The sequence below is a fragment of the Pseudonaja textilis genome, chromosome 6, assembly GCF_049901715.1.
Source record: "Pseudonaja textilis isolate UNSWEBS1 chromosome 6, rPseTex1.2, whole genome shotgun sequence".
Lineage (NCBI taxonomy): Eukaryota > Metazoa > Chordata > Lepidosauria > Squamata > Elapidae > Pseudonaja > Pseudonaja textilis.
The window spans coordinates 49,151,119-49,171,260 of record NC_141995.1 but is presented as its reverse complement, the minus strand read 5'-3'; the positions used below and the strand labels follow the sequence as shown (position 1 = coordinate 49,171,260).

General features: G+C 41.8%; 1 protein-coding gene across 3 annotated transcripts in view; it reads left to right on the top strand.

The window, feature by feature from the left end:
* The window catches only part of N4BP2 (NEDD4 binding protein 2), a 37,346-nt gene extending 17,549 nt beyond the window's left edge, over positions 1 to 19,797 (top strand). For 2 of the 3 annotated variants that reach the window (XM_087936744.1, XM_087936745.1), the window contains 10 exons: positions 1,401 to 3,607; positions 4,373 to 4,458; positions 5,928 to 5,967; positions 7,477 to 7,703; positions 9,511 to 9,629; positions 9,728 to 9,863; positions 11,428 to 11,622; positions 12,549 to 12,717; positions 13,256 to 13,379; positions 15,366 to 19,797. In XM_087936744.1, the coding sequence (XP_087792870.1) occupies positions 1,401 to 3,607; positions 4,373 to 4,458; positions 5,928 to 5,967; positions 7,477 to 7,703; positions 9,511 to 9,629; positions 9,728 to 9,863; positions 11,428 to 11,622; positions 12,549 to 12,717; positions 13,256 to 13,379; positions 15,366 to 15,411 (3,349 nt within the window). In that variant the 3' untranslated portion in view covers positions 15,412 to 19,797. The remainder of the gene's footprint in view (positions 1 to 1,400; positions 3,608 to 4,372; positions 4,459 to 5,927; positions 5,968 to 7,476; positions 7,704 to 9,510; positions 9,630 to 9,727; positions 9,864 to 11,427; positions 11,623 to 12,548; positions 12,718 to 13,255; positions 13,380 to 15,365) is intronic. The other variant, XM_087936743.1, reaches the window with a different exon arrangement.
* The last annotated feature ends 345 nt before the right edge of the window (positions 19,798 to 20,142 follow it).

Genomic DNA, 20,142 nt, shown 5'->3' with positions numbered 1-20,142 from the left:
GGGTGTCAAACTCGACTTCATTGAGGGCTGCATCAGGGTTGTGTTTGACCTTGGGAGGGCTGGGGGGGGCGCAGCCACTGTGGGCACGGCTAGCTCTGTTTTCGGTTGGGGTGGCCTCCTGCAACCCTCTGCCAGCGAAAACGGAGCTCGAGAGGACTTCCAAGCTCTGTTTTTGTTAAAAGAGGCACTACAGGCCAGTCCTTCTCGGTTTCCAGGGCAGCCCTACAGCATCCGGGGGCTAGATCTGCCCTTGACTTTGACACCCTTGTTGTAGACCATCTGTGTACCCAGTGACAGATTTTAATAAGGAAAAAGAATTAGAATAGCATGCTTAATGCTAATATGAATTTCTTCATCTGTGTAGACCTCCCTATTTATTTCAGTAGATAATACAAAGATATGACTATTTCTGCTGAAATAATCATATCATTATATTGATATTTGGGGGTGGGGGGTTGTCCACCAGCTCAAAGCAAATGCAGACTCTTCCATTTGGTTTTAGAGTCTTAATGAAATGTTAAGGGTGTGTGTGTGTGTGTTTTCTTAAGTTTTCGCGGGCATTTATATGTATGGTATTCAGCTTTGTTCAGGTATTTTCCCACATCGTTATAGTTGTGCTTTTAAAGCCTGCACTCTCAAACAAAAATCTCCACACCACAAGCCAGGCAAACACCTGGGTACAAACAGACTCCCCCGACACCTCCAGCTCAAACACACCCCAACCAGGCACCCAGATGAAACCTAGCTTCCTAATAAATGATAGCCGTCCATTTACCCGGAGCCAAGCCGCACTAAAAGCCTCCAATACAGGAAACACAATGTTGCCAGCCAATCAAGCCAAAAAAAGCCACAAAACAGACAGAAGATATTAGAAACACCAATCAAGCAGAACACAGCAAACTCCAAGACCAATACAGACCAAGACTCCCAACCAATCAGGGTGAAGAAAAAACCATTCTGGCACAGCAATAGGCTGCCCCAAATTTAAATCTGAAACCACTATAAAAGTCTGACTCACAGATGAACACTATACAGAAGCCTGATGATGGCAGATGAGATTCTGCCGAAACGTTGCTACAACTTTAAAAGCACAACTACAATGACATGGGAAAATACCCGAACAAAGCTGAATGCCATACATACATACATACATACATACATACATACATAAGTATTTATGTATGAGATTCCTTAAGCAGCCAGTCTTCATTTCAACAAAAATCCTCTTTTGTCCAAGAAAAAGTTTTAGTTTTGAGCAGCCAGTCTTTTAACACACTGTATCTTCCTTCTGTCTGCTTATGCCATTTTAGGTTATGCCCTAAAATGTTTTAGCAGAATTAAATTTCAGCGATGTATCCGTTAATTATATATATATATATATATATATATTTGTCTTGTAGGAAAGAAGACCAGAAAGAACATTTTGCCTCCTCTTTGAAAAGAATAGAATTAAATCCAGATGAAAAAGGTACTTTAGAAGAAGTTATAGCAGAAGATCAGAACCTTCAAAATGAAAACCGAAGAGCTGGACATGATTTTAAAGAATCCAGTTCTGAATGTAGTATAGATTGCTTGGACGCTACTGCATTACCAGCAAGAACCAAAATGGAATCCATTCTTGAAACAGAGTTAAGACCAGTCAGGGATTCCAGTGAAAATACTCTGTTGCACAATAACCATGAGTTGAAACTTCAGATTGAGGCAACTGCATGTCATAAAATAACAGAGCCAGAATTCACAGAAACACAAAATAAAGATGGAGATTTTAATTCTGGCAGCTCAGTAAAACCTGAAATGTTAAACTTTGTGGGAGACTGGCCAGTAGAACAAACTTTGGCTCAAAGAGTGAAAAGAATTAAAAGATTAGAAAAACGTGCCAGGAGGGACAAAGGAGATTCAAGTATGCCAACAGCTACTCTTGATTCATTAAAAAATACGAGTGAAGATAAAACATTGGATTTGATAGACTGTCATCAGGAACTTCCACTTTCTGACAACAGGTGTGAAGATAAATGGGACGAAAGTGACTGTAATTTTCCTTCTATGTTGGTGCCTGAGGTTAATAATACAGAAGTCCATACGACAGAATTGCTGATGGTAGGAGACTGGCCAGTCCAAACTTTGCAGCAAAGACAACACAAAATGAAAAGGATAACCAAGCGAGACATTAATGAGACAGGTGGATTAGAAAACAGTCAAGATGGTGTCAGCGTTGGTGATGGGACTGCAACTTCTCAGCTGAATGAGACCTCTGCAGATGCTGAAGAGCTGTGGGCCTCTTCAAAGGGGGAACCCTTTCAAGGGTCTGAAATCACAGCTTCTGAACCTCTGAGTGAGAAAAAGCCAGTGCTGAATAAAAGAACACGTAAGCATCATAAATTAGCATTAACATTTACCAACAGTTTGGCCCTCAACAAACCAGTAGAACCACTGTCCCTGTGCAGTTGGACAGAAGAAAAACCCAATGAAGTTGTGGGGTCCCAGGCTACCAAATCTTCACAGACAGAACCACGAGATTTTGCCCTTCTGTGGAGACTGGAGAGAGAGATTGTCTTTTCAGAAGGTACAAAAGTACTGCACGGCAGACTCGATGGATTCGTACCCAAAAGAGTTGAAGCTATTCCAGGTTGTCCAGAAAAAATACCCTACAAAGTAACCTACGAGAGAAGCACCTATGTGGAAGAAAGGGAGCTGGTGAGAGTCGATGAATCTGAGCATCTCAATATTTTGTGTAAACTCTTTGGGTCTCTTTCATTCGATGCCATTAAAGATCTGTACGAACGATGCAACCGGGATATGGATTGGGCCACAGGGCTCCTGTTAGACTCTGCTGAGAAGCTCTGCAAAGAAGATGACGTTGGAGGCCTGCAGGAAGCAGAGGTTCGGCTCCCGGATGTGTCTCTTCCTTCGAAGAGACCCGCTGCGACTGAAGACAGGTTTGCCGGTTCTGTGGCAGGTACTCAAGCGACTGCGATTTCAAGGATTAGTCACGAATGCGAAATAACGAAAGTCCCCCTTGGTGACGACAGTGGAAACATTTCTGACCATCCTGCAGGACACGGCGTACATTCTTCTTCAGGAGAAAACGAAACTCATCCGTTACCGGATGCAGGAGAAGACATAAGCCCATCAGATCCGGAGGTAGATCCTTTGAACACGCAACTAAAACCAAGAATTTCTAGGAGGCTATTAGAGAATGATCCATGGAGGACATCCTCGGTTAATGAAATGGATATCGCTCTTCCTGACAAAGATGATGGCCCTTCGAAAGCCACCTGCGATGCGGAAGAAGATCAGCTTCAAGCAAGCTTACAGGAGGGCCCGTTTCCAGAAGCGGCGTCAGATTTGAAGCGAATGGAAGCAACCGATTTGAGCAGTGCAGAAAGCCACAAATCTGAGCAGGGCACAAAAATGGATTGTAAGTCCGGCATTGTGGTTCCGACACAAAGAGAAAAGAACGTCTCTGATCAAGATGATGGGACAATCAGGTTGCAGAATTCCATCCCTCCCTCAAAGTCCGTGACCATAGATTGTCTCGAACTGGTCTTAGCTCCTGAATTAGCCATGCAGTTAAGTGAAATATTTGGACCGGTTGGAGTTGATACAGGTAATAACATCAATGACTATTTTACTTCCATAAAGTAGTAAATTGATTCTGAACTGGGAACTGATGATTGTATATACCTAACAGATCTTAAGATTTAAAAGAACTGAAGAGGTTAAATAATAGATGTTGGTATAGATTAGGCAATAATATATAAGTATTCCAAGACTTTCTTTTGAATTAAGCCACTTTAGGTCATTGTTCATAATTCATGGTTTATTTTTGGCCTGCTACATGGGTTTGACATTTTTGTTCAATGGCTAGCTAGCTGCTAATTTATGGGAAGACTGTAATAAAAATCAAGTTACTACAACTAATTGCTCTGTTGTAGTAAAAGCTTTAATGTTATTTTATCTTATAACAGCAAAATCTGTTCCAATTACGGGCCCAGAATCTAGAGTGTGTAGGTGAACTAGTGCTACCCAGATATTTGTGACTTCATCTTTTATCACCTTAATCAACATTTCCACACAAGCTGCCAAGAGATTGCAGCAGAGAGAAATTTGAAAAAACAAGTAAATATGATTTTGGTCTTGGCTGACTGGCTGGGGAATTCTGGGAGTTGAAGTCCACAGATCTTAAAGTTGCCATGGTTGGGAATCCCCAGTTTATAACATTTCCATGCTTTCACATTATTTAGATGGCACACTTAAAAAAAGCAATTAAAACTCAGTTGGGTCTTACAAAAAAAGCATTAACTAAATAGAATGAAACTCTCTTTCAAGGTGTATGTGAATTTTATCTCTTTTTCCCCTCTCCTTCCATAAGGATCACTAACTCCTGATGACTATGTGGTTCATATTGATCTGAATTTGGCCAGAGAAATTCATGACAGATGGAAAGCATCTATTATGGTTAGTCAGCTTAAATCTAAAGATAAGCTTATTGTTGTTCATGACTTAATATTACATGGCATGCATTATATTATGGAATATTTATGTTTTTACTTGTTCTATAAATTATTGACATTTCAATAATTTGCAGAACAATTACATTGCACTTAGTCCAAATGTAGTCCAAACACTTGTCTTTAAAAATATGTGCAGCTAGTTCTTAACTTACAGGCATAATGGAGTGCAGAATTTCCATTGTAATTTGTTTCTCCAGACAAGGGCTACAGGTGAGAAGATCTCCCAGTTTCGATCTGTTGGTCATCCTTCTACGTTAGGTCAAAGGATTCCTGTCCCACTGAGGATGCGAACAATATGGCTAAAGAAGTAACCCAGAGAGGCATGCTTAAATTTAAGATAAGATAGGACAGGGCAGGGCAAGGCAGGACAATATAAGATAATAAGATAACCTTTATTTTCACTTTTTCTATGTATACACTGGCACACATTAAAAATGAAATTTTGATGCCTGCTCTGAAAAGAATACACACACACACACACACAATTCACAGAGTTACTTATATACATACAGTCCATTTTGAATACATAGCAAAACAAAACATCTTGAGAGTTCGCAAGATTGATACTATATAGTATAAAAGTATTAGAGAATCTAGTTGTTCTGCTTTAGCTACCACGAAACTACCCTATACTTGAGAAAATGGTGCTAGAATTAGGATATCAGTCCCAATTTGCACATACTGAAGCCTATCAGTGAGCAAAGCAAGAATCCAGTTGCAGCCCAGTTTGTCTCCTAAATGCTGAGGAAGGATCGTATTAAGTGCCAGACTAAAGTCAACAAACAGCATTCACATATGAGTATTTCTTTCCCCTGCGTGCGCCAGAGGTGGTATTCAGCTGTTTTGGATTGGTTCTGGCATATCAGTAGTGGAAATTTTGAGTAGTTCGGAGAACTAGCAAATACCACCTCTGGATGGCCCCGCCCCGTACCCCCGCCCTTTCCCATCATATATTCCCTTGTTTTTTAGCTCAGCTGATTTGCGTGGCAGAGTGGGTTGCCGCGCCTCAGCTGAGCTAAAAAGCAGCTCGCCTCACTAGCGCTGACACAGAGGGTGGTCTTTGAGTGCTGCGCATGCAGAGCTCTCTCATAGAACCGGTAGGAAAAAATATGGAATTCCCACCACTGAAGTGCGCCAAGCTCCAATGGAGAACAGAGGAAATAACCTCCTCAGTGGAACCATTCGGACAGTAAGCAAACTGAAGTGAGTCAAACACTGGAGGAAGGCCAGATACAATAAAGTCCTTTATCGGCCTGTCAAAACATTTCATAATGGTGGACGTAAGTTCACCTGGAGGATAATCAGTAAGACCCGTGAATGAAGGATGTTTTGGGGGGTGCTGGCAAAGTAATGGCAGTTTTAAGTGTCCTGTTAGTATTGCAAGGTACTGATATTATCAATGTTTTGATTTAGAAGAGGAGAGAAGAAGAATTGCACAAACTTCTTGAAGAAAGTAAGTATCGTCTTCAATTATCATGGTTCTTCTGTTTGTAAAATCCACCGTTGCAAAGATCTTACTTCCTTCTACACCCACTGCCACAACCAGCATTTCTTATGTGTGGACTGCTTTTTTTTTTAACAGAAATGTATCTCTTTTGTGACTTAGTTCTCTTTGTGGTTTAGTCAGTGTATATAAGTCAGTGTGGTCTATAGTTGCCTATTTTTATGTTTGGCAATTTTTAAAAAGTGCAGCATCTCACCGGCTGAAGGTTGATTCCGCCTTCCATCCTTCCGAGGTCGGGTAAAATGAGGACCTGGATTGTTGGGGGCAAGAGGCTGACTCTGTAAAATGCTTAGAGAGGCCTGGAAAGCACTACAAAGCAGTGTGTAAGTCAAAGGGCTATTGCTATCTAATGACCACAGACTACAAGTGAGTAAGCAGTAGGTTTCACAACTGAGAGAAACCCTTGTGAGAAACATTGTATTGTGATCGTTTATTCAGCACCAGAATAAGTTTGTGCTTTTAATATAATTTATTGCTTGTTTATTAAGGTTTTAACCTACCTTCATCACTTATAAATAACTTAAGGCAGAAAAGATGCCTAGTACTCCTTCCTTCTCCTGTTTTCCCCACAACAACAACCCCGTGTGGTGAGCTGGACTGAGCGAGAGAGACTGATCCAAAGTCATCCAGGTAGCTTTCATGCCCAAAGCAGGATTACAACTCAGCGTCTCCTGGTGATTGGCCCACCCAGTCAGCTTTCATAGCTAAGGCGGGACCAGAATTCACAGCCTTCTGGTTTCTAATCCGGTACCTTCACCACTAGATCAAACCTGGACAAGTAGAAAAGACGGCTGTGGACATGTTGTTTTTTACCCTCATCAGTGGAGGTACACCTAAATAGACCTAGGCAAACAATCAGAGGTGCTATTCAACTGGTTCGGACCAGTTTTGGCGTACCGTAGCGGAAATTTTGAGTAGTTCAGAGAACTGGCAAATACCACCTCTGACTGGCCCTGCCCACCTGCCCCCACCCTATCCTGTCCTATATTCCGTTGTTTTTTAGCTCAGCTTATTCACACGGCAGAGCGGAGTGCTGCACCTCAGCTGAACTAAAAAAACAGCTCCCTTCACCAGTGCTAACAGAGGACGTTTTTTGATTGTTGCACGCATGAAACACGCTCTCATAAAACCGGTAGGGGAAAAAATTGGAATCACACCACTGCAAACAATGTATAAATGACAGTAACTATTTTAGTAAAGAATACTAAAATAGAATTGATACACACGATGTATTGGTGTGTGTGTAATGTAATACATTTATTTTCCTGTCCATCTTCAAAGGGGCCAAAGTTTGTTTCTGGCTCTGCAATTTGCAATCTCAGTCAACCTTTAACTACATAAGAAAACCATTGCATTCGGGTCCCTCTCCTTATTTTCTTTAAGATCGTCTCTTTTTTTTCCTTTTTTTAAAATCTAAATAAAATGCCATTTCATCTCCCATTTTTATTTGTCCTGAAGAACCTACACTGTTTGAGCAGCTGCACCCAGGCAAAGTGGACGACGTGCTGTCCCTGTACGCTGCTGAGTTTCAAGAGCAGGAAAGTTCATCTACAGCTGGGTCGGCTGAAAGCTCAGCAGCTTCTGATGTTTTTCCTTACATGGATCATTGGAACGTCCACACTCAGAGAGTCTCACTTCGGGAGATCATGTCCGAAGAAATTGCGCTGCAAGAAAAACTAACAGGGGTAGGCTATTTGCTACAGCTTCGGCTGGGTCTATTTCCTGTACATCTCATCCTGAGAGCTGGGTTGTCATAGTGGTCCCAACAACCCCAGCTGCCAATCTTCCAGTGCTTTGCAGCATTGTGTTCTCTGTTCTGGGTCCCCAGTAGGTTCCGCAAATCCCGCCTTCCAACTCCATAAGCCTAGAACAGGGGTCGGCAATCTTAAACACTCAAAAGACCCAGAAAAGTCCTAACTGGAAGCTCCCCTCTGCCCCCGGTTCAATTCTGGAGCTGACCGGAGGTCCGATTCCCCCATCATAGAGTCTCCTCCTAGCATGACGTCCTTTTTCCTCTACCTGTCCTAACCAAAAGCCCTATCAATTGTGGAGCCAACCAGAAAACCCGCTCCTTGCCATAGAGTCTCCTCCTGGCGCTGCTTCCCCCCATCCCAAACCAGAAGCTCCCCTCAAAATTGTGCTGCTGACCAGCAATAGGGAGCTGCAGCAGAAGGATGAAAGAGCCACATGCGGCTCCAGAGCCATGGGTTGCTGACTCCTGCCCTAGAAGGACAAGTAGCTACAAGAGGACACAGATGGTCAAATGTGGATTGTCATACAAATCTGTCCTTTCTGGATGTGCGTTGCGAAATCGGATGCACGTATGTTGCATCCTGACAGCACAATGCACATTTCATCATTCGAACAAAATCCTGGATTTGTTAAAGTGTATTGCCAAATAGATCCCACTCCCCCCGCCCCCCAAGAATTCACAGTGGAAGTCATAACACTTCCCCTCTGTTTCCTCAAAACAACCCCGTAGGGTTGGGTGGTTGGCCAAAGAACTGCATGGCATAACTTCATAGACTCTGAGAGTCCCTGTAGGCTCAAGAGTATTTTGAACCCAGGTCCCTAAAGCGCTAGGGCAGCACCTTAAATATTATATCATTCTACAGAGCAGTAGAACTATTGTATATACCCTTGGATAAGCCAAGAATTTTAGATGCCAAAATGCCCTCAGAAGATCGGGTTTACCTGTGTGTGGCTGGGCATTATGTGTTGTAATTGTACAGTAATGGGTAGTCCTTAATTTACACCAAGTTTGTTTAGTGATCATTCAAAGTTATAATGACACTGAAAAAAGTGACAGGATTATTTTTCACACAACTGTTGTAGCATCCATATGATCAAAATTCAGACACTGGGCAACTGATTCATATTTACGATGGTTGCAGTATCACCTTTTGTGACTTTCTAACAAGCAAAGTCAAGGGGAAGCCAGAATCACTTAACAACCGTGTTACTATCTTAACGACTGCAGTGATTCACTTAACAGCTGTGGCAAGAAAGGTCGTAAAATGGGGTAAAATAACTTTCGCTTAGCAGCGGAAATGTTGGGCTCAATTGTAGTCATAACCCAAGGACTACTTGCATACTTATGGATAAGCCAAGAATTTTAGGTACCAAAATGCAATCAAAAATCGGGTTCACCTTATCTGTGGCTGGGCTTATGCCCCAATATATATGATGAAATTTTTTTAAAGTTACAGTGCCCCTATTTCTCATATGTATTTGTGGATAAGCCAACACTCAAATTTTTAATCCAAAATACCATGAAAGATGCATGGCAGTTTACCCATGGGTAGTGCAATGTTCATAATACTTCGTTTAAAAGTTTGAGGATTGGCTCACCTGCAGATATATGCCAGTAGAGGTGGTAATAACTAATGCAAAAATATGAAAAGTTGTGCCATGGTTTATGATTTGCACCGTATCATTGTAGAAATGCTTTAGAGGTATAATTTTTTTCTCTCTTTTTTTTTGTTGGTATAGAAACCTTTTCCTTGGATTGCTAAAAAAGACTGTGCTGCTAAACTGAAGGAAAAACAACTTTTGGAGTTATTCCCAACCATTAACGCAAACTTTTTGATGGACATCTTCAAGGACTACAAGTGGGTCTTTCTTTCATAATACGATGCGCCATCGGTTACGTGAAAGTATTCTGCCTGAAGTGACTCCTTGTGTTGTGTTGTTGTGTTTAATTTGTCAGTTATTCCTTGGAACAAACTGTCCAGTTTCTCAATAGCGTTCTAGAGGCAGATCCCATAAAAACAGTGATAGCGAAAGAGCCTGCTCAGAATGCCAGACGTTCTCCTAGCAACACTTCCAAGACCCGGGATAAAAAGGTAAAGGCTGTTTCGCATGCATGTTGCAAATCTGATTTCTGAAAAGGACTTTTACAAACACATAAGTTAAGGGTGGGGGGGGGTGGCTTGATGTGCTCTGAGCTTGGTTGTTTTCTTGCAGAGGTTTCATTAGGCAAGTAGGGGAAAAAGTTCAAAAGAGACCGCCAAAAAGATCACAAAACCTTCCTAACCAGCAATCAATAGCCGGATAAGCAGATTAACATCAAGTGGTAAACAAGTACCCCACTCAAGGAATTACAAACTCAATAAACAATACCCTAATCAAGAACACTTCCGCAATATTGACAGGGCAAGCCGCTTGTATAGAAACAGAGAGCAAAACCCCCTCGCTTCCAGAATTGATGACATAACTTAATTGGGTCATGAAATGTCCACGAGAAAACCACCCATCTCAGAGGGCACCAAGGATTCCACAGCCTTTCTCTTCTACCCCGACCTCTATAAATCCCATTCCCTTCTAACACAAATGTTGTTCCCTAGTTGGGTCATGAAACTTCCCCAAGAAAACTCAGCTTGAAGGACCCCACAGGGTCTTCTCCTTCCTCTTTCTCTTCTTCCTCCTTTCTGTGATGACCTGGGGTGTGGCACAAAGGCAACCCAGTCAGATAATCAGGAGGAATCCCTTTATTATCTCCAACTTTGCCTTCAATGTCCAGGTTACATTCTGGCTGGATAAAAACTCTCCCAGGAACAGCCTTTGACTGCAGAGAATCAAGTCCAAAACATGGTCAACAAAAACTGTAACTTTAAGTCCAGTCAAGCCAAGCTGAGGTAATTAGTCAGGCAGGGCAGGAGCAAGAATTCCATATGTGAAGGCACGGCAAAACTCACATGGTTGGAAAGACAACAAGATGCAAAGACAACATAGGATAAAGTCATGTTTGCTCCCAGCAGCTACTGCAGTCAGCATTCAGTTCTTTTAAACTTTCATTCCCAGGTGTAGCTAATGAAGGTAATCAGGGCCCTTTCCTCCCCTGTAAGCCACCCAACCCACTTTGCTCCCTTCTCCATTCCTCCCTACGTGCCCTGGGATGAAGAGGAGGTGGGCCTGAGTCTTTCTCTGAACTCCCTTTCCTTTGTTCTACCTCTCCCCTGCTCTGCCCAGCCGGACTTTGCCCTTCCACAGCTTCCTCCACAACCAATGGAGCCATACTTTCACTCCCTGTCAGCTGTTTGTCTTCCTCCTCGGATTCACTCTCCGACAGGGGCATGACACTTTCCTTTTCCCCCTTCTCCACTCCGCAAACCCTTTCTAGCATTGATGATGTTACCTAGTTGGGTCATGAGATGTCTGTAAGAAAACCACCAGCTCAGAGAAGATCAAAGACCCCTCCCCAAACAGTTTCGCCCTGAGCTACAAATAGATTGGATCCTGCAACATTATCCTGGGACGCGTACCCTTGTCTCCATTTGTCCAAATATATTTGTCCAAATATATGTTTCTATTGGCACTAAGTGAAGCTCACTTCCCACAGTATGGCCTTTTTCTCGGTTGTCCTTGAGCTAAGCCTTGCATTGTGTCTATCAAGACCTCCCTGTTCAGTCCCAGGCTAAGAGGACTAAAGAGCTGGAAGACATTCTGAGCGAGAAGGGATTCCAAGACACTCAGTATCCAGGCTACGAGGACTTCAGGGCCGAGGCGTTTCTTCACCAACAGCAAAGGCAAGAATGCCTAAGGAAAGCGGGAGAAGCCTATCGCATGGGGATGAAGCCAGTTGCGGCGTTCTATGTGCAACAGGTAACTTCATTTTTGCCAGGGACGAAGCAGCATTTCAGCACAAAGGACACCCATTCTGGAAAGCCACAAACTGCACGGGAATGTTAGGAAGGAGGACGTGGTTTCTCAAATGACGCGGCTGTCAAAACTTTAGTTTTAAAATGGAGATTGTCCTCCTCCCTTCACCTCCCATGATTTCATAGGTCACTTTTTTCAGTCACTAAAAGAATCGATGTAAGTCAGCAACTACCTGTATACTGATTCACTTAAGAAATGTGGCGAGAAAAATCACAAAATGAGGCCATTTTTCACTTAACAAATTTCTCCCTTAGCAACCGAAATGTAGGGCCCAATTGGGGGTTGTAAGTTGAGAACTACCTGTATTCATGATCGGTTGCTTTTCGTAGTCGGTCACAGATAATGCCCTGTAATGTTTTTAATTCCTTCTGTTCCTGTTTCATACCTATGTTTCACTTGAACTGCAAATACCTCAGGGGTGGGATCCTACTGGCATAACAACCGATTCGGGGAGTGGTGGAGTGCGCGCATGTGCATTACCGGCTCCGGCAAGCATTTACCTTCTCCAGCTGACAAGCGGCACTCAGCTGTGCTGCGCAAAGCAGCTGAGGAGGTAACAGCATAGAATAAAAGACCGCCTAGAGCCCGGGTGGGCCAAACAGACGACCAGATGGTTGTCACAGCGAACCGATCCAGTGTCAGCTGCGCTTCGGAGCTACTGGTTCTATAGAACCAGGCCGAGCCAGTAGCATCCCACCCCTGAGCTACCTGAAACAGATGTAACTGACCAGTGCGGTCAAAAGAGTCCGCTCATTGTTGTGAGACCCGGAGAAGAGTTCAGCTCTTTGCTTGGGGGGGAGGGAACGGTGCTCCCCATAACCGGTACCGCACTTAAGTTGGCTGTTGTGTGTCTGTGTGTTTGACTGAAGGGTCAGCTTCATGAACAGAAGATGAAAGAAGCCAACCAAGATGCGGCTCAGCAAATCTTTGAGAAAGTCAACGCTGCCAAGCTGCCCATCAACTTTTTGGATCTGCATGGTCTTCACGTGGATGAAGCGTTGGCTCACCTCTCTAGAGTCCTGCAGGAGAAAACCAAAGGTAAGAGCAGGGGTGGGATTCTACCGGTTCGGACCAGTTCTATAGAACCAGTTGTTATGATTCTGTGCAGTTCGGAGAACCGGCAAATCGTGCCCCTGGCTGGCCCCACCCCTCTCAACCCTCCCCTCCCCACCCAGCCAGTCCTTATCGCACTCGCACAACATTGCATGCAAGCCCGACTCGCTGGCTGCGTTCTTTCCCACCAGTCACTCCTTAAGGTATTTCTTTTTTTTCCAATTCTGGGAGTTGAAGTCCACAAGTCTTAAAAGTTGCCACGTTTGGAGACCACTGCCATGGAGGGGGGGGTGGGGAGACACACGTGGCCCATTTTAGCCACCTGAGGAACCGTGGGCTGGTCCCTTGATATTTCCAGCCCAGCCCCATGGCCCGGATTTAAGCACCCTGCGGGCAGGTTCTGGCCCTCAGGCCTTGAGTTTGACCCCGCTGACTTACAAGGTCCCTTCCAACTCTTGTATAATCTGTAAGTTTAAAATGCCGAATGTCTGAAGAGAGAACGTCTCGCATTCTTGCGAAACAGAACACAGCCTGGCAGGCGGCATACCGTACCTCTACGTGATCACTGGAAGGGGAAACCATAGCCAGGGAGGAGTTGCTCGGATCAAGCCAGCAGTTACGAAATACCTCACCAGCCACAAATTCAGGTGAGTTCTCCACATCTTGTAATCAAGCATTTTGCAGTTCTACATTTTTAACCGCTTCAGGGCTGGCGCTCTCGTTTTCTTCAAAGGCTAAATGGATCAGTCTGGTCGTGATTCTCTACTACAGGCAGTTCTCGACTTACAACCCCAATTGAGCCCCAGCTTTCTTGTTTGCTAAGCAAGGCTGTTGTCAAAATGAGTTTTGCCCCATTTTACAGCCTTTCCTTGGCCGCAATTGTTAAGTGAATCCCTGCGGTTGTGAAGGTGAATCGGGCTTCCCCATTGACTTTGCTTGTCAGAAGATCGCAAAAGGGGATCACGTGACCCTGGGACGTGTTCATTTAGTGACCGGGTCAAGTGCAACATCACTGAAAAGCAACTGATGACCCTTTTTCCGCACTTAACAACTTTTTATAGCATCCCCATAGTCAGAGGTGATTTACGTTTGTATGTGTAATGACCTGGAGTGTAACACAAATGTAACAAAATCCAAAACATAAATAAATGTCCTTTAATGCCTCCAACTTGGCCCACTGTTCAATAATTCTCAGTTGGAGATAAAATGTACTCAAAAATAGTCTTCAAAAGAAAGCAATACAGTCCGGATTTAATGAGCAGATAGAGGTGAAATAAAAAACCAAACAAACTACAATGATGAAATTTCCACAACGGAACAGGAGAAGTAATTACCAAATTCAGGGAGATAATAAGGCACAGTCTTTTGGAAGGACGCCAACCAAGATAACTTCAGACCAAAATAACACACACTTTGCTTCTGGCAATGCTGTGTTGTAATCATCTCTCTTATATACTATTCTCCCCAGCTGCAACCAATGAGGGGGATCATGGCCGCTTCTTCTCTCGTAAGCCAAGTTGTTTGTTTCTCCGTTCCTCTCTGCATGTCCTAGGATGAAGAGGGGTTGGGCCTGGTTCTTCCTCTGATTGCCCTGCCGGCCTCTGCCCTTCCCCAGCCTCCTCCACAACTTCCGGAGCCAGACCTCCACTCCCTGTCAGCTGTTCCTCCTCTCCCTCAGAGTCTGACTCTAACAAGGGCATGACACTATGTTTGCAAACTGGGTCCTATTTAGTCTCCCTGGGGGTCACGTGATCCCCTTTTGCAATCTTCCAGCCAGCAAAGTCGTTGGGGACGCCAGATTCGCTTAACAACTGCGTTACTAATTTAGCAACTGCAGTGATTCGCTTAACAAGTGGCAAGGAAAGTTATAAAATCGAGCAAAACTCACTTAACTAATGTCTCACTTAGCAAAAGAAATGTTGGGCTCCATTGTGGTCATAAGTCGAGAACTGCCTTTATCAATATTTGGATCATACTGTCAAATTTTGATCACGTTCTCAAAGATCCATCTCATCCTGGGCAGCCTTTTTTTTTTTTTGAACTATTACCATCTGGTAGACAGTACAGGAGAAGAATAAAAACAAGGACAAATAGGCTGAAAACAGCTTCTATCCCAGAGCAGTAGCTCTGTTGAATTCTGCTGTAAAGTGCAATATTAATGCAATATCAGGGGTTATCAATTCAATTGAATAGAATGTGAAGGATGTGTGTTTGTGTTTATTTTCATAGTCATAAATTGTACACTGAAGATGGCATTTAATTTCATTGTACGAGGTGCAATGACAATAAACTAAACTTTTCCTGTTGCAAGTAAGTGTTTATGGCAACCTTTTCACGATCTGGACTCTCTCTGCACAAGAGCCGTTGCCCCTATGATACTTTTTAAAATGCCAACTGTATCCATGGTCACAAAAAAAACCCACCCCACAACCGAAATAATCAAAGTTCATCCAAAGATTATGTTTCTGCCTGCACAGCTTCTCCCTCAGGGAAGCCGGAGAAGTTTTGTTACAACATCGTAATTGAAACAGAAGGAATAATAGCTTTGTTCCTTCTATTCCCTGTTGTTTGAATTCCTCCTAAGGTCATTTATTCAGAACAGTATTTAAGTTCAATCTCTTCCTCTTCTGCAGGTTCACAGAAATAAAGTCGGGCTGCTTTAAAATCTTGTTGGAATAGACAGGAAGTCACCAAGAGGATCGGAAAAACTGAGGTTACCAAAGCAGAAACAACTTCACGTTTTAATGGGATAAAAATATGTGACTTGTCAAAAACAAGATTTCACTGGAAAGGGCTTAACCGTCAGCAGGTGTTTGTGTCAGTGTGTTTTTCTCTACCAAATCTTTGTGTGTGTGTGTGTGTGTGTTTGAATGAGGAATATTTTTATAAGTGTTCTGCTTATCAAGAAATGCACCCAGGAATTACCTTGAGAACAAAAAATAACATTCTCAATGGAAAGCAAAAGGTTCCAATCGGAAATGCTCTGCCCTTTTCATAAACATCTGGAACATAGTGCTTTTTTTTTAATGGTCTCTATTCCATTTTAAAACAATTCTTGAAATTATGGCCGAGCTTACACTGGATGCTTCAAAGAACTCTACGAAGTTTCAGGTGATAAGAGCTAACGATTATTTGCCTCCCTGTCTGCTTTTCACAAGAATCCTTGGCTCACTTCCGAAAGGGGGGGAAAAAATGGGTTGCATTTATTTTCAGGCAAAAAAGAAAAGAAAAAGAAAGGTAGTAGCTTGTATCTCAGCTTTTCAGATCTTTTCTCTTCTTTCCTTTTAACTCTCTAATGCATTGACAGGCTGCCTGATAGGACAGTAAAAATGTGATGAGGAATAACAGGGAGGGTCTATTATTCACTTAGAGCTTTGGCCTTGACTGCTTATTTGGATAAGTGTCATTTGCTAGAATCAGGGGCCTTTTCAAAAGCCCCTGTTATTGCAAGGATAAGTCTCTACTTGGGAGCTTTTGATGCTCCCACAGAACTCAATATGAGCAGGCTGACCCTATCAATATTAAGATCTGCCACAAGTGCAGTAAGCTTTGAAAATGAATACAGAAGTGTACATTCAGGTATATGTTTGCATTTTGGCTTCTAGAGATGTGAGCAAAACTCCAGCCTACAATGGTTATTGCCAATACTTCTGGAAAAGAAATATGAAGGAACCCCACCTGTTCTAACGCCATAAAAATGATGCTTGTTCCTTTTAAAGAAAACACCAGCACCCGTTTTATGACAGCATATGAAAAATATGATCAGCTCTGAGCACATACTCATGTCATTAAGTAGAACACAAGTAGAAGACTCCTATGGCAGCTATTCAAATTATTGTGCATCGACTGATATTTTCATTTTCATGTTGTCATTTTGCCATGAATTTACAATGATTTTGTCAAACTAGCATCTGGGAAGCCAAAGCATTATAGTGCATCCATGCAAGTCTCGGCGGTATCTTTGTGACCTGCTTTTCAAAATCTTTTCTTAAGACATAATATAATTGTACATTTGATATATTCTTCTTGTTGTTGTTTTTTTTAAAAAAGATGAGATTGCTGAAGGGAATATGTGACGGTTTATGGTATTTTTAAAAACACATTTCTGAATTGGATAGCAGAGCTGAGCTTCTGCCATGGTGTTCAGTTCCTCTCCACTGAACCAATCAAGACAAATGGAAATATTGTAAAGTCATTTATTGCTTTCTTTAGAAAAACTGAATGTACAGTTTTACGTTTCTCCTTTCAAAATAGAGCAGCAATTTTCTTTCAGATATTTTTTTCTTTCCACTACGCTTTTCTTTTTAAAATGCAGATATTATGTAAGCCCGCATTATGAATTTCAGACATTTGTCAGATCCTTTAAAACGGCATTTCAGTAAAATCTGGAACTAAGAACGAGGAGGGAATAAACTGCAAGCGTGCCCAATAAAAAACTACCCCGATCGGTATTATCCCATCGAACTCATATTTGAAATAGATTATTTTAAAACTGTCCTGATCTTTCGAAAGACAGGACTATCCATCTGGGTCTGTCTTACCATTGTTTGTGCAGGGATCATAAGACAAAAGTAACTTGAATATGATATAGTCAAGGGCATCTTGTCAATGATTTCGTTTTGTTTCTCCTCCCCCCCCCCCCATTTGCTCTGATAAGAGTTGCAGGGCACGTAGATGTAACTCTGTCAAAGGTGGGATTTCTCCCCCGATCCCATTCTGCCTTGCCTTAATCCACAGTGGGAAGCTAGAAAGCTCTTCTACTTTTGTAATGTAGACTTCACAAGTAGCCGTGGCCTGCGAGGCTCATGCATCCTGTTGCTGGCAAGGGTGGCTCCCCAGGAAGAAAGAAAAGGGAAGGAGGTGTATGAGCAACCACACCTGGGGCTTACTTTTCCCATAGGTTGTTCGTTCCCTTCTGACCATAAGGATGCCAGATGGTTCTCCAAAGTGATCAGAGTCCTTGTTGGGACGTTGTTAGCACTGTGGAGGCCTAGATAGGTCTTTCGTAGTGAATTATTGAATTATTTCGCTCAAGATGCTTATAGGGAAGGTGGACTCTTTAAGATTGCCTCATGACCTGGATTGGATTAAGAACCGTTGGAGGAATGAGATGTTTGTCAGTCAGATTCAATAGGGCTCCATATTTGTCCCCATGATTTAATCTCTTATTCCGCGGAGAGATGATTTAATCTCTCTTTCCACAACCCAAGAGCATTGGACAAATTCTAAATTCATCCTTCCAGAGAGTATTATGTTTTTATTGTGTGTTTTTTCCTTTGTTGCCATTTGCTTGCTTCCATTACTGTAGTTTGGGGTGTGTGGGGGGAGTCTGTCCTCCCAGAGCTAAATCTTAAAAAAGATTGTGTAACCTTTCTCGTCTCATGTAGCAGAGGACAATGTCAGAACGTTCTCCACCCACTCTCAATCAGAAGAAAACTCCCAATTTCTCTTTGTTTTATGATTATATGGAATTATATATGGGGGAGGGAGAACAAGAGACAAATAATTGTACAGATCAGCTATTTTCTAGGTTTAAAAACCAGGATAACTGGTTGTAGTAAGAGCATATTAAGTGGGGGGAAATGTCTGATTAAGATAATTATTGCTTCAGCTCTACCCTCATTCACTGAGAAATGTGACACTTATTTGTAAATCTTTGTTATGCATGTGTTCAACAAAACATATTTAAATATCTGCTTACTTCATTAATGTAATTGTTGAAACAATGCCTCTACAGTAATCAGGACTTACACATTTCTAATGAAAAACTACATTTTGTAGTCTGAATAACATATATTGCAACAACACAACATGCCCAGAAGTAACATTTGTAATGGAAAACTAAAAATGGGGAAAATTCTATCTTTTAATATGCCAAAATGCAGAGCAGAATGGTGTTTTTTTTGGGGGGGGGGAGATTGAGGGATTAAAATCATTTATAATGATTTATATTTATAATGCCCTTTCATGCAAAACCTTCAATAGGAGATAGCCAAGATGTTTCTATATTGTTCAAGTAGTCTGCAAAAAGGTTAGAAGATGATTGCACAAATAAAACTGAGGTTTTAAAACTTGAGAAAAATGTTTGCTATAGTCATTGAAATCTGCAAAGATATTAAGGGAAGTCTACTCTTAAATAGATTGCCAACATTTCCATAATTATATTAATACTTTACTGGGCTTCAGTAAAAGCAGCATTAAAATTGCAATACTTTTAAGATTTTCCTTAGTCTTAAATTGAGGGGGGAAATAACATTTCCTGTACTCGGTTTTTATTATCAGACTTTTTTAGATTAACCTACAAAAACTTTTAACAAGGTAGGGATTTTGATTAGGACGCAAGATTTGCGGGAAAACGTTTCTCAGGGTAGCAATTTCTATGAGAAGTGCCTAAGGAAAATAAAGCCTTCCCAGCCCCCCCCACTTTTTTTTTTCCAACCAATATCATTGTGAATAAATACTATTAGCATGAAATGTGTGCTCTTAAATTTCACAAATGTTTGTTAATTGCCTTTATTGAGAAGAATTTACATTATGATACTAAATAAAAACTGCAACGTGAAATGAAATATACACATTCATTTACATCATACAGCTTTTTCCATGGATTTGTATGAATAAGTAACCACATACCTACCGGTAGCTTCAAGAATACTTGCAATCCCATCAACTTTTGATGTGACTGCCGGTTTTGGAAAAACAGAGGTATATGATTACCTACATCCCATATTAATATTTATTCATGTGAATCTAAATTTCAAGTGAATGTTCAAAAAGGGATGAAAATATTACCAATCCTCTCAAGGAAGAACGTTGGAGTCTCAAGTAACTAACAGGAAACTATTTTGCATTAATGGTGCAGAAAGTACATTCGTAAAACATCCAGTATTGCAGTACTCACCGTCATATTATGGGATATATATGTGTATGTGTGTATATAAGTGAATTCCTCGTGTTTTTGTTAAGCATACAAATCTAATTCCTTATTTTTTTTATATTGCTTGGTTGTTTGCACATGGATTTTTTTTTAATAAAAGTTTTGAATAAATACCTTAAAAAAAGAAATTACAGGTCATTTATTTAAACATTTTTCATTTCTCAACCTTCATTTTAAATGGAACAAAAGTCATATTTGCATTAGAGGAGTAAGCTTTCTATACGTAAAGAAAAATAAGATTGTGCAGAAATTAGTGTAGTTGTAACTTTGGCTGGCCTCTAAACCAGTGGCTGCAAGTCAAGGGCTTTCCTGTATAACAGTCCTTTTAATAGTTCTTTTGCGCCTTAGGGAATTCTTGCACGCCTTGGGAGCGGGGAGGGGGCTGAGTATTGTTTGTGTGTGAGAGAGAGAGAGCGCAGCAGAGTCAAAGACGCATTTTCCAAATTTTTGACACACAGAGCCCAAAAGGTTCG